The following is a 14,614-nucleotide window of genomic DNA, read 5'->3' as shown; positions in this document are numbered from 1 at the left end:
AGTTAAGAGAGGAAGGTCGATTTCACTGGCCAAGCTCTGCTAAATTATCTAGGTGTTTGGTGATTGCTATTTGCTTTAAGAAAGGCAGCCAGGGTTATGGAGAGAGCTCGGATATAGTTGGCAGGAACCACGGGTCTGGCTCCAGTTGACCGACTTATGGTACATGACCTTCGGTGAGGCTTTCGTCTCTCTTGGGCTCAGTTTACTGATCTCAGGTGCATTTGAGCCCTAACGGTAATAAAGGCTCACCAGGTGAGAGATTGGAGAGGGAGAGTCCCTGACCACTAGGCTCATAGGGATGAGCTGCTTCGTTTCAAACTAAGTGTGCAAATTACTGCTTGAGTCAGGATTCTGTAGGTAGGATTTTTCTAAAGCGAGGCAGCACCGGATTACCTGAGTTTCAACTCAAGGTGGAAGATTTTGGGGTGCCCAGACCCTAAGGTTCGGAGTCATTATTCTAGAAAAGTACAAACCTGGTTAGGTACTCTGCGGGTGCCAAGAGGTGCTGGATTCCCATCTCCCGCTTAAATTAACGGCCCAAGGCCGATTCAGCCCTCAACAAAGATGGCACCTGCCCTGGCCTCGGCCCGAGTGCCCTCACTAAAAATGGCATCCTGCCTCTCTTTCCTTAAGTCTTGCTGGCGCAAGTGCAGACCCCCCGCCCCCCTGCCATTAGTTAAGATGGCGCCCGCCCGCGCTGCCCGGCCCGGCCTCGGCTTCACAGCGCGCTCCTCGGTGACCCCGCCTCGTTTCCGTAGGAAGAAGCGCCGGGAAAGATGGCAGCGGCTGCGGTTTGAATTCCAGCGGCGCCGCCGGAGTCCCAACGAGACCTGGGTTGGAGGGGGCGGGGACCTCGGGAGCCGGGCGGGTCGCGACGGGGGGCAGGAGGGGGGGAGAGAAACCAGTGGCGACGCCGCCAGATACCAACGCCGCCACCTCCTCTGTGTCCATGATGGACTCGGTGTTGGAAGAGGACGTCACCCTCCCCGGGATACGCAGCGGCTGCAGGTGCGGCCTGGCCTTCGGGGGTTCGCGGTAACCAGGCCGGGGTTCCCGCTGATGGGAGTTTGCTCCATCCGAGACTTGGGGTTTGCTCTTTGGGTGTTTGAGGGTTCTGAACGTGGGCAGTATGTGGGATGGGTTTCTTGGGGGGGGGGAATCTCTTTGGGGACCCGCCCACTGATACTGAGTGTAGGTTGTTGGGCGGTCCCGACCTGCCCCACGCCCGCCTCTAGCATTTCGGGACATACTTTGAAGAGGCGGTGAGGGACAGGTAAAGGGTTCTCTGAAAGGGTGGGAGATGGGGACCTCTTGGAGTGTGCAGTTAGTGGGGGCTAGTTGAGGGCCGGGGACCTTGAGGGTACTTGATGGTTCATGCTGGTTTGGGGATTTGCTTTCATTATGGGGAGTGCACTTGGTCTGTCCAGGCTTTGCTTATGGGGTCACATAGTGGCCACCAAAACTCGGGCTATGGAGTGCGGCGGTTAGGAACCTTGGCTGGAGTTGAACAGAACTGGATTCAAATCCAGCCCTTTAAACTAACTAGCTGTATGACCTTGATAAAATGGTTTAATCTACTTTCCCATCTGTAAAAGGAGGCTGGCAGTAATATCCACCCAACAGAGTTGGGGCGAGGATCAAAAGAGAAGATGCCCACCCAGCAATTTGCTTGGCAGGAGTAGTGCCTGCCATATAATCAGTGCTTAAAAAATGATTCGGAGGACTTTCCTGGCGGCCCAGTGGTTAAGACTCGACGACACCAATGCAGGGGGTGCGGGTTTGATCCGTGGTGGGAGAGCTAAGATTCCACATGCCACGGGGCGGGGTCAAAAGATGAAAAAAGAGATTCGGTGTTGTCATTATCATCATTATCATCATCAACAGTAATACAAATTGGGGAATAATGTCTGAGAGTGGCCTCCCCACGCACCTGTCCCAAGAGGCAGTTGGAGTCCACATTGCTGGTGCGGCAGGGGTCTCTCCTGGTAGGAAGGCCTGACAGAGCCCTGCACTGCTGCAGGGTTGGGGCCCTTTGGTTGTCCTGGGCTCCTGGTTGGGGAGAGGGTAGAAGGTCTCAGAGGTGATCCCTAACTGAGAATCTGCAGTGTTTATCCAGCTCTGCTAGGGACAGGCTGCTGCTTTTAGTCAACAGATCCTAACTGAAACGGTGACATGTTATTTGTTGTGCAAATCTGGACGGTTTTAAGAGTAAAATGGGCACAGTTAATTTATGCCTGAGCAGCAGGCATAAACAGGTCCTGTCTTGGGCAAACCTTGGACAAATGGTTACTCTGTTTATTGAGGACCTACTAGTTATCAGGCACAGAGCAAGGCCCTTTGCAGCTCCTGCATCATGTCCCTTTCTCTTCATCTTTCTGCCACTGCCCCAGTATATCGCAGTATGACCTCTCATCTGGATTGTCGTGGTTTCCTTCACACCTCTGATAGCCTTTTTTTTTTTTTTTTTTTTTTTTTTTTTTTGCGGTACACGGGCCTCTCACTGCTGTGGCCTCTCCCGCCGCGGAGCACAGGCTCCGGACGCGCAGTCTCAGCGGCCATGGCTCACGGGCCCAGCCGCTCCGCGGCATGTGGGATCTTCCCGGACCGGGGCACGAGCCCGTGTCCCCTGCATCGGCAGGCGGACTCTCAACCACTGCGCCACCAGGGAAGCCCTCTGATAGCCTTTTATACTACAGCTTCAAAGCTCTTTTTAAAATATAAATCTGATTGTCTCAGTCTGCTGCTTTACATGTTTAATGCTTTTCATTGCCGTTAAGGTAAAGTCCATTATTATTCTCTCAGACAGCTTTTCACATCTCAGCACCAGTTGGCCAAGCACTTGGGTTTTGGGACCTAGACCTAACTGGGTTTCAATCCCATTTCTTCCACTTAAGAATCTTGTGACCTTGGGCAAGTCACCCTCTGTGAGCCTCAGTTTTCATTATCTGTAACATGGGTGCGTCTAAAAGGGTTTAGCCTAATGTCTGACCCAGAGTAGCAGCTCAACAGAGCATCAGATATTCTCCTTTCCCTCCTCTCCCTGCCTTTGCTGGTGATCCTGGTGCTGCATACATTCCTGGTAACTAATCTCTTACCCACCTGCTTCATACCCTCCCTGGCTCCTCTCTGCCCTCAAGATGAAGTTCTTTAACATGGCTTCTGAGCTCTTTATACTCTGGCGCATCTACCTCACTAACCTCCTGTGCTCCCTCTTCCTTCCCCGTCTCCTCCCCAAGCCCGTCACTCTTGCTGGCTGCCAGACTGTTATGAATGATCTGCCTTGTTCTTTCTTACAGCTGGGCCTGTGTACTCGCTGTCCCTGCGGCCTGGATTGCCCCCCACCCTTGCCTTATTATTTTTCAGGTCTCAGTTTAGATGGTACTGCCAGGAAGTCTTCACTGATATCCCCCTATCCCCACCTGGGCCCTCTGTTCTCCTCTAGTCCCCCCGTCACTGACCTGTTCACAGCCCTCATTGACCTCACTGAATTTTTTTGGTTTTTTTTGGCCCCACTACGCCGCATGCAGGATCTTAGTTCCCCGACCAGGTATCGAACCCACACCTCCTGCACTGGAAGCTCAGAGTCTTAACCACTGGGATGCCAGGGAAGTCCCATGACTTCACTGAATTTGATTAACTAGTGTGGTCCAGTCAGCATATAATTTGAGCCACGTATGCAATTTAAAACTTTCTAATAATCGCATTAAAAAAGTAAAAAGAGACTGGTGAAATTAATGTTAATAATGTTTTATTTAACCCAGTATTTCCATATATTATCATTCTAACTTGTGAAAAAAATTATTAATGAGATATTTTATCTTCTTTTTGATCTTACTAAGTCTTTGAAGTCCAGTATGTGTTTTACACTTACAGCCCTTCTCAACTTGAGTGAGCCACATTTCAGGTGCTCAGTAGGTCCAGGTGGCTGGTGGCTCCTGTACTGGCCACAGCAGGTATGACTGTTAACTTGTCTGTCTCCCAGATCAGACTCTGACCTATGTGAGAGCAGGGGCTGCATGTTGATCATCTTTGTAACCCGACTTCCTAATGTGGTATCTGGCTCATAGTAGGGGCTCAGTAACCATTTGTTAAATCACTGAATAAACAATGATCTAGTGGGGTGACAGTTTTATCCCCCTTTTACAGGTGAGGACACTGGGGTTCAGAGAGGTGAAATGAACGGTGTGGGGTCCCACAAAAAGTACATGATTGAGCCAGGATTTAAATCCAGGCCTACAGACTCCAAAGCCTGGCTATCAGTACCATGTCTTGCCTTCCAGCCAGTTCTCTGAACCAATTCTGAGGGGATTCTGGGAGGATTTTTTGGAGCTGCTGGTGCTTGAACTGGCCCTCAAAGAGTAGCGGAAACGTCCTGAGAGAGTCAGCTTCTCTGTCAGGTGGTCACAGTGGATGAGAAAAATCCCTGCAGTAAAATCTCTTTTTATGCTAACATGAGTACTCTTCTGCTTGCTAACATCCAAGCCCCAGTTTTAGAGACTAGACCAGAGTCCAGTTTGTCCTTGGACTTCCGTTGAATTAGGTCAGTGTGTGTTATTCTCTCCAAACCTGATCACCTGTGGGTGCCCCAAGAGCTCCGGCCCCTGGAGCCTCACCTGAGCTAAGGCCCTTCGTTAGGGCCTGCCTGATGGTGTCGAAAGAACCTGCACTTTGTACGCAGGATGTCTGCGTCTGCATCCTGCCTCAGCCAGTCACTAGCTGTGCTGCTTGAGTAATTCGCTTCACCCTCCTAATCCTCAGTTTCTCTTCAGTGATAATATCTGTTTTGTTGGGTGACTTTGTGGATGAAGCAAGATTGTATGTATTAAGTACCTAGCACCGACTAGGGAGTACATTAAATGTTGGCTGTTTTCACCGTTACCATGTTGTACTGTTTCCTGGACGAAGTCCTCTGTGCCCACACCCCTGGGTTTACCCGTTTGTTTTCATGCCCAGGATTCTGCCTCTCCCTGTGAGCTTCCTAAGGCCTGGCCCAGGCTTGTACATCTATGGGTTCCTCAAGTACATGGCCATTAAGTGCTTGCTGCCCCGTTAGGGGCAGACCAAAAAGACGTGTTTCTTATAGCTTTGTACACAGTTTGTACTTTCTCAGGCAAAGAGTGCCTTTATGGATTTTGTAGAAGGAGGTTGAGAAAGAGGATGGTGGAATGAAATTTCTGGTGAAGGCTTGAAAGCTTAATCCAAGGCCGACCTTGGACCAGAGGTACCCCTAGGCTGTGAGGTTTGAGGAGGTGTTCTCCGACGCCAGTGTTAGCTCAGTGAGCGCAGGCAGCACGTCTGGCTTCTTCCGCACTGTATCTGCCCTAGAACTGTGTCTGGCACATGGTAGAGGCTCAACAAATATTTGTTGAATGAATCAATTTTGTTCAGTCTCCGTTTAAAAAGATAAATACCATGAATATAGGCTCCATATTTAGTAGTAAAATGCTGCTTTGTAATCACTGTGTGAAAAAGTGCACAACAGAGTGTCAACTGATACAGTCTTCATGGAACACAGTTTGGCGTTAAAAATGTGCCTTGTGGTTTTTTTTTAACAGCTTTTTTAACAGATATAAATCTAATTTATATGCCGTAAATTTCACCCATTTGCAATATACTATTCAATGTGGTTTTTTTTAGTATATTTACAGAGTTGTGCAGTCGTCACCATAATCTTAATTTTAGAACATTTTCATCATCCAAAAAAGAAACCCTGTGCCCATTAACATTCGCTCCCTGTCTTAGCTTGGGCTGCTGTAACAAAAAAACTATAGACTGGGTGACTTATAGACAACAGAAGTTTATTTCTCACAGTTCCAGAGACTGGAAGTCCAGGATCAGGGTGCCAGCATGGTCAGGTTCTAGTGAGGACCCTCTTCCGGGTTGCAGACTACCTATTGGTACGTCTCATTGTATCCTCACATGGTGGAGAGCAGAGAGAGGAAGCAAGAGCTCTGGGAACCCTTAAGGGCACTAATCCCATTCCCAAGGATTCCACCCTCATTACCTCGTCTAGACTTAACTATCTCCCAAAGGCCCACCTCCTAATACCATCACTTGGGGGGGGGGGTGGGTAGGGTTTCATCATATGAATTCTGGGGGGCCACAAACATTTAGTCTATAACATTCCACATTTCTCCTCCTTCCCCTCCCCCCAGCCCTAGGCAAGCACTATCTACTTTTTGTCTATAGATTTGCCTATTCCGGACATTTCATATAAATGGGATTTTACTATATGTGGTCTTTAGTGAGGTTCATCCATGTTGTAGCATGTATTAGTATTTCATTCCTTTCTGTGCCTGAATAGTATTCCATTATATACAGGTATTGATGCCATATTTTGTTTATTCATTCATTGGTTGATGACATTTGGGTTGTTTCTGCTTTTTTGGCTGTTATGAATAATGTTGCTGTAAACACTTATTTGGGTACAAGTGTTTGTGTGGACATAAATTTTTGTTTCTCTGGCAGTAGGGTTGCTGGGTCATATGGTAACTCTGTATGTTTAACATTCTGAGGAACTGCCCAACTCTCTTCCAAGGTGGCTGCACCACCTGACACGCTCACCAGCAGTATATGAGGGTTCTTATTTCTCCATTGCCATGTCAACACTTGTTATTGTTTGTCTTTGCTTATAGCTGTCCTTGGGGATGTGACAGGGTATCTCATTGTGGTATTGATTTGCATTTCCCTACTAATGATGTTGAACATTTTTTCATGTGCTTATTAGCCTTTTGTATATTTTCAAATCCTTTGCCCATTAAAAAAATGTGAATGTGTTTAGATCCAGCAATTCCACTTCTTGCTATCTATCTGACTAGAGAAATCCTCACACATGTGCACAATGAGACCTGTGTAAGGAGATCCAGCATTGTTTGTAAAAGGAACAATTTAGAAACATTGAACTACCATCAGGAGACCTGGTAAATACACATCTTTTCTCAGGTGTCTTTCAGACTGTGACCCATTGGCAACTCATGAAACTGAATGTAGTAGGTTGCAACCAGAATTAAAAAAAAAAATTGAGTAGAACAGAATAGAAAGAATTTCAAGAATGAAGGGTAATATATTTCCTTCTATGGGTTGGGGTCAATAAAATTTGCAGACACTGCTGTACATTGATTGCTTTGTAGGAGTTAAAAACACTGAGGTAGATCTGTACTGTCATGAAAACATCTTTAGGACACATTAGTGAAGAAAAGATGCTGCATATACGATTACATACATAGGGAAAGGTTTGGAATGTCTTGCTGACAAGAGTGGTTAGGAGACCAAGATGGGAGTGAGTAGTCAAGGAGAACTTGAAACTTGTCTATTTTGTATTTATATATATTTTTCTCTCATTAAGAATACATGACATAGAATGAAAAACAAGTTGTTGAAAGACAGACAAGACTGTACTTGGTATAGTTGTTTTCTGAATGTGATGTCCAGTCCGTCCACGGCTCTCATAGCACTTTGTCCGTGAAACGTTCCATCCTTGTTGGACCTTGCGTGGATGGACAGTTGTTGGCTGCCATGTACAGGCTCAGGAGATCGCCCCTTTTGGGTGGCGGTGGAGCGAGCTAGGAGGATGAAGTGGTTGGTGAAGCGCAGGTGAGCGTTCGTTCATTTACCCGACACATAGTGGACAGGAAGCAGCCACACGGCCGTGCGCTGTGCAGACTCTGGAAGGCCCTGCCTCGATTCATGGGGACCTCGCCACAGCCCCTTGAGGAAGGTGCTGGCGGGGGCCAGGCTGGTGTAGAGGCCAAGAGCACGGGCTTCGAAGTCAGGCCAGCTTGGTCTTTCAGCTTATTAACTTTCCTGGGCCTCCCTTTTCCTCATTAAAAAAAATGGCAACATCTAAAAACTACCACCTACCACTGAAGGGCTGTGGTGAGTAGTAGGCGGGAGGCTGCTTGTCGCTGAGCGTGGGGTCTGTTCAGCGCGGTGCCCCTGCAGGGTAGTGGTTACGCTTAGGCTGTGTTTTGCATGCGAGGCAACTGGCCCTGACTATGTGCCCCATTGAGTAGGAGCTTTGGGCAGCCCGGACGCTGGTTAGCGAGTGTCAAGGACACAGAGACACCGGGATTTTGGTCTCAGCTTTACTACCAACCGCTTGTGATCCCCCCCCCCCCCCCCCCTGCCGGTGCGCGGGCCTCTCACTGTTGTGGCCTCTCCCGTTGCGGAGCACAGGCTCCGGATGCGCAGGCTCAGCGGCCATGGCTCACGGGCCCAGCCGCTCCGTGGCATGTGGGATCTTCCCGGACCGGGGCACGAACCTGTGTGCCCTGCATCGGCAGGCGGACTCTCAACCACTGCACCACCAGGGAAGCCCCCACTTGTGATTTTGAGCAAATATGTTCCTTCCCTTTCTGGGCCTTAGTCTCCCCCATCCATACCATGACAAAATCATGTCTAAGCACTTTTCCTTTGCTTGCCTAGTTTTGACTACAGGTGGGGCCCCATGAAGCCCCAACGTTAGTTCTCAGGCCTAGAGTGAATGATCAGAATGGGATACAAAAAGGTGAATTCTTAAAGGTGGAGGTGTGGCTGGAACTGACTGAGACTGCGCATGACAGAGGTTCATGGCATTTAAAAAGTGGGCAGGTAAAGTCCAAACGGAAATTTGGCAGGAACCAGGCCGGAATTGCTGCATTAAATAGTGGTTTCTTCTCAGTTGCGGTGTCAAATGTCATTTTTCAGACATCGCTGGTTGCCTGTTGGAAATTTGCCTAAGACCAAAGTCTCTGGCTTTGTCTGCCACGTGGTCTACAACGGTGATTGACCTTGGCTTGAGTAACTGATGGGCCGTTTCCTCCAATAGTAGTAAATTAATGGCCGTGGTGGAGAGAACCCCAAACTTGGGAATGTAGAGACCAGACTCTAGGCTAAGCTTGACCAGTAACCTGGTTTGTGATCTTGGGCCACTGGGCCACCATCTGCAAAGGGTGGTGATCGAACTTGATTTTAATTTTTACAATTCAGTTTAGAAAATGGAGTTTGTCCTTCATGTGATACTTATTGGAGGAAATTGAGAATTGTAAAATTAAAAAGGAGGAAAATATCTCTCATTTCCCTGCAAATTATGATTTTTAATATTTCGGTTGTCTTGTTATATATATTTAAAGCCCACCTAGTTTCCAAGAAGGATTTGAGGTGTCTTTAGTGTACATGTATTTTGTTTTTCAATAATTGAAGGTGTATTCTACTTAGGTTTTTTTTTTTCCCAGTTATCCTCATAGCAGACACTTTTAATGTAATCATTTTCTTGATGTTGGAATTTTACGACATCCAGTTTTTGGCTTGGTTCTGATCTTGAAGGTTCATTCCAACACCAGAGTTTGGTTATCAGGCAAAATTGTCCTAGGAACAGAATGGAAAGAGCAAACTGCCAAGAAGTCAACCTGCACGTCCATCACCTCTTAGTTTACAGCTTGGGACGGGGAAGCGTTATTGGGGGTTAGACATAAAGGGCTCGGATTCTGGCCTTGGTTCTCTACTTAACTGCCGTGAGACTGAGGAGGCTGCTGAAATTATCTGGGCTTTAGCACCTTCCTTTGAGAAATGCATAGACCCTCAGGGAACTGGGCAATTCTCATGATGGTAAATCTTTTGTAAGTTATAGAGCATTGTATGTTTCAAGGTGACGGGGTGTTTTGCTCCCATTTATGGAATACTCACAATACGCCAGGTACTTGCCGGACACTTGTTGTCTCATTTAATTGCCAGTTGCTCTATCAAGTAGCTGCTGTTCTCCTTTTACAGACGGAGGAAGCGAGGCTGGGAGAGGTATGTGGCAGAGCCTAGAACAGAATCCAGGGAGGTGTGTTTCGTGTTGAACCACACCTCCTGTTATGGTTTAGTTTTCTGTCAGTGTCTCCAGATCCTCACTGAACCTGTTTTTATAATTCAGCCAGTAAAACTTCTTGAATCAGTGAGTTTTGCATTTTTGTTTGATATTCTTAAAGCATCCGAATTGGTGCCTGATTCTTGGAAGCTTAGTTTTTGGTTGTGATAGGCATATTAATAATGATAATAATAGTAATGACAAAAACAACGCTAGATGCCATTTAGCGAGCACTTACTGTGTGCTGAGTGTGTATATATTGATACATTAACTCATTTAATCTTTACAGGTAGAGGGTGGTATCCCCATGTAACGAATTAACAAAGTAAGACTCAGGAACATCAGTAGCTTATATTTGGCATGGTGCCTCTGCACCTAGCCCATCTGTGGCCCACAGAACCCTTGACGTGTGAATGAATGACTGAACTTACTCAGTTGTTAAGTGTTAGAGCCAGACCTCTGCCCCAAAGCCTGAGTTCTTAACCTCTGCACTGCATGCCTCACAGGTAGCTGGCTGGCTGTGACCTGATGACGGACAGTCCGTCTGATAGTCTCTGCTGTTCAAACACTGACTCTTCTTTTATCACACGTGTTCTCTCCTAGTGGCCTTGTTCCCAATTTACCAGATGACCTGGATGGCATCAGCCCCATTGCTGGTTTGGGAAATGGTGGTAAGTACACAAAGTAAGAACAAGGGAAGTAGACGCGAGGCCACGAGGGCCTTCAGGCCTTGAGCCTGGGCCTGAGCTTTGATGGTTCCAGGGCCCAGAGCTAGCCTGGCATGGCTTGGTGCTCCCAGGAGGTACACAGTATTTTGTATACATATTGACCTGCTACTTAGTCCTTTCATAAACACTGGACTAGAGGAATTGATGTCCTTTGGGCCATATTTCATGAGTTTCATTTCTTGCTACCACGCTTATAGGGGTTCAGCCAGTGTTTGCTGAACTGAATGACCAGTGGAGGCTGGACGTTGAATCGGTGACTCGGTCAGGTTCGGAGGATCTGTTGGTCCCTGCTGCCGAGTGGCTGGAGGCCCCTGAGGGCTGCTGTCCAAACTTCAGTGTGCAGAGGCCTTCCTGGCAGGCTGCTGGATTCCAGTTGCCCGCTGAGGCCCAGCATTCCTACACGGGCCTGCCCTTTGGAGACAAATAGTTGGTTAGACCACAGGAGACAGCGCTGAGGAAATAGGCAGTCTGCTGTGTTGAAGCTGGACCATGAGGAGACTTTCTGTTTTGCAGTTTGGGTTTTGCTAAGCGTTCTTCATAATTTTTGTTTCCGAAAAAAGTGGATGCTATCCTAAGTATCTGTGGGAAGTGCTAATAATTTGCCACGTTGAAATATCTTAGAGATATTTTGACTTGTCCCCCTCCCCCCCAAGATGATGAGATTATGTGCAAAAGGAAGAAGGTTTTAGAGCAGACAATGATGTAAGTTTCACAAGGTTTATAACTTACAGGCCACCCTCAGGTTTTCCTTTAGAACCTATTAACTTTTACTTCAAACATACAGTCCCGCAGTTCCGGTTTCTCTTTTTCCTGCCCAGGCAGTTAGGAGCAGAAAATTCATAGGCCGCCTCCTCAATTCAGCCCACGTTATACATCTGCTTCACGCCAGGCTCTGGGCTCAGTGCTGGGATTCCGATCATGGTTCCCATCAAGCCTAGAGGGCAGACAGCTAAAGAATGATCAGGACAGATCACACAGTCAGTGTAAGGAGCGAAGAAGTGAAAGGAGCTGGGAGAGGGGATGAGAAGGAGATTTACCCTCAGATGAAGGAGGGGGGGTGGGCCGGAGTTTCCCAAGAAGCTGAACTGGAGCCAAGACTTGAAGAATGAGTGGGACCTAGGTGGAGACACAGACACAGGTGACAGAGCACAGCCCGTCTGAGAAACAGGAAGGCAACCCGCGTGCCCCCGGTCTGGTGCACGGGGCTCTGCACGGTCCCCCACTGCCCCGCTCCTGAGCCGCTTGTCAGCTGAATGCTGAGCGCCACGCCCGCTCCCTCCTCTGGGCCTTTGTCCTCATCTGCCTGCTGCCTGCCTGAGTCTTTATGACTCAGCTCAAGCCCACCGCCTCCTTGGCTCTCGCTAGGCTGCCTTAGGTGTGCTTTCCTCTCTGAACCGTATGTATTTCACTGCATTTCGTTTCATCTGTTGCCGTTGGCTACTTAACAAGTACCCAGAATCAGACCCCTTCTCACCCTCCCTCCCTGGTCTAAGCCATCAGGACCTCCGGCCTGGATTCTCCCAGTGTTCTCCTAACTGGTCTCCTTGTTTCTCTCAAAGCGCCTTTTAATCTGTTCTCAGCGAGGCAGGCAGAGGGAGCCTGTGGAAACCCAAGTCCCATAACGCTGCTCCTGAGCTCAGAATCCTCGGCATCCTGAGAGGAGCCAGTGAGGCCATACCCAGCCCGTCCGCCAGCACCTGGCTCACCCACCTGGCTCACCCACATATGCCCCTTTATTGCTTTCGCGTCCATCGGCCTCGTGGCTGGTCCTCGGATCCACTGGGCATCTCCCACCCCAGGCCTTTCCCCTGTGCCTTCTCCAAGTTTGCCCAGAGGTCACCTCCGCAGTGAGCCGTTCCTGAATTTAACCACCTTATTCGAAACTGCAAGTCCTCACCCCACCCTTGCTGTTGGTGTTTCCTATCCTTGCCCACTGTATTTTTCTCCGTAGCATTTATCACCTTTGAACATACTCTGTAACTACCTATTGTTTTGTTTATTGTCTGTCTCCTCTTTCTAGACTGTCAGCTCCTTCTGTTTGTTTTGTTTCTAGAATGGTGCCAAGCAGAGAGTAGGCCCTCAGTGCATTCTTGTGGGAAGAGCGAATTCATTCATTCACTCAGCACACATTTCCTCAACGCCTGAAAGGCGCCACGCACTTGTGCAGCGTGGAGCAGTTTGCTTACATCCCCGTCTTGCCCACGGGATCGGGATCCTCTCGGGTGCAGGATCAGTGTCTCTCTCACCGTTGCTTCCCCAGCACCTCGCGTGGTGCTTGGCGCCGAGGAGGGGTGTAATACATGTTTGTTGAATTAAAGAAGCTGCGGAAAGATTTGGGTACTGGCAAAGTCTTGAATCACTCTGAAGCAGGATTTGCCAGTTTCTGACCCACTGCCTGCTTTTGAAAATAAACTTTTATTGGATCACAGCTTCTTTGTTTTTGAACTGTCCATGGCTATTTTTGTGTTGAGTGGTTGGGACAGATTTGAGGCTTTGTGTATGGCCTGCAAAGCCTAAAATGTTTATTGTCTGGCATTGTAAGAAAAAGTTTGCCAACCCCTGCTGTCAAGTCAGTCAGACATGGTTTTAATTGCTGTTTTAATTGCTGACACGTGAAGATGATATCCTGTTCAGCAAAATAATTTTATGCCAAGCAGTAAGGAAGTACATAGCGGGGCAGTTCTCCTTTGTTTGCCCCATGTATTCTTCGGATTCATCTTCTGACATTTACATTGTTACATTGGGGCTAGTTCAAGTAGTTCGTAAATATTTGAAATACAGTGGCTTAGAGCTTTCTGTAGACTCAAATCACAAGACAGAATATATCGTGGAAGCTAGTCATTTTTATTTTTCTTCCCTAAGGGGGATGCTGGGCAGTCTGCATACCGTGACGTTTTCCTGTGTCTGTTTTACCTTTTTATAGCGCTCCCACATGTGTCGGAAGAAATGGTGTCTCCCACCAGAGCCCGGAACATGAAGGACTTTGAAAACGTAAGTGGAGATACCAAATTACCATCCCTCACAAATCACGTCTGCAGCCACTGTCCAGCCAGAGCCAGGAGGGAGCTGTATTTCTTAAGAAGCATCCAGACTGGATAAGGCCAGGGTTGGGAGGAATGCCAGAGCTCGTGGGTGCTCTCTGGGTGACCTTCACATTCCTACACAGACGGCCCTTTGTACACAGGCCAGTTACGGGTTCCAACAGGATCAGTGGTTTCCAGCCTTGGGGAGTTTGGTGTATTTCTGGTGTCCCAGATAAGAGGATGTCACCATGTAGCACAGCTGAGAGGCACTAACATGTATTAAGGGCTTTCCTGTGATGTAAGCCGTGTTATTTATGGTCCCCATTGAATCCTCACTGTGACGGAGGTATTTTATATCATCCGCATTTTACAGGTAAAGAATCTTAAGACTAGGGGAGGCTCGCTTACGGTCACATCATACTTGAGTGACAGAGCTGGGGTTTGAATCCAGGTTTTTAATGACTCCAAAGCCGTTATTCTTTTTGCTGCGCTGTGTGGCCTCCTTGCATTTTGCAGGCTGCATCTTTGTTGCTGTCGAATGAAACATGAGCGGCCTGTTCCCACTGCTGTGTGGTGATCATCTCAGAATGGGTTGCTCAGTGATGGATTTGGCTTCAGTGGTTACTGTCTTCCAGCATTGTGTGTTTCATTTGTTAGTGGACGGGGTTTGTTGTCAAGTAACAGGAAAAGAAGGTTATTTTCCCAATTCCAGTTCTCCTTAACAAGTTACCTGCTCAACGCTCTCATTTGTCATGGGAAGATCTAGACTCTTCTTCATTCGTAACCAAATGAAATCCATACCGTGCAGGACACGGGAGATATTTATCAGAGAGAAGATGGAGGACACAGAGGGAAGGACATACCACCATCATATTTCTCTCTCTCCAGTTGTCTCTCCTGAAAAGAGTGGTACTGTCTCTGGATTTAATTTAGAATACTCATTACTGCTATCAGTTATCTGCAAACCACCAGTGACCAACTGAAGAAATGACTTGTCAGATCTCTAATGGAAACAAGTAATTTCTGAGCTTTGA

The 14,614-nt window shown here is 47.8% G+C and overlaps 1 protein-coding gene across 4 annotated transcripts in view; it reads left to right on the top strand.

Annotated features, from left to right (window-relative positions):
* Positions 1-901: 901 nt before the first annotated feature.
* CDK5RAP2 (CDK5 regulatory subunit associated protein 2) overlaps positions 902-14,614 on the top strand; it is a 181,320-nt gene continuing 167,607 nt past the window's right edge. For all 4 annotated transcript variants that reach the window (XM_079927833.1, XM_079927831.1, XM_079927832.1 and 1 more), the window contains exons 1-3: positions 902-1,008; positions 10,433-10,500; positions 13,481-13,548. In XM_079927833.1, the coding sequence (XP_079783959.1) occupies positions 950-1,008; positions 10,433-10,500; positions 13,481-13,548 (195 nt within the window). In that variant the 5' untranslated portion in view covers positions 902-949. The remainder of the gene's footprint in view (positions 1,009-10,432; positions 10,501-13,480; positions 13,549-14,614) is intronic.

Source organism: Stenella coeruleoalba (assembly GCF_951394435.1).
Source record: "Stenella coeruleoalba genome assembly, chromosome: 7".
Lineage (NCBI taxonomy): Eukaryota > Metazoa > Chordata > Mammalia > Artiodactyla > Delphinidae > Stenella > Stenella coeruleoalba.
Note: the sequence above shows the minus strand (reverse complement) of the source record. Positions and strands in the feature narration are given on the sequence as shown.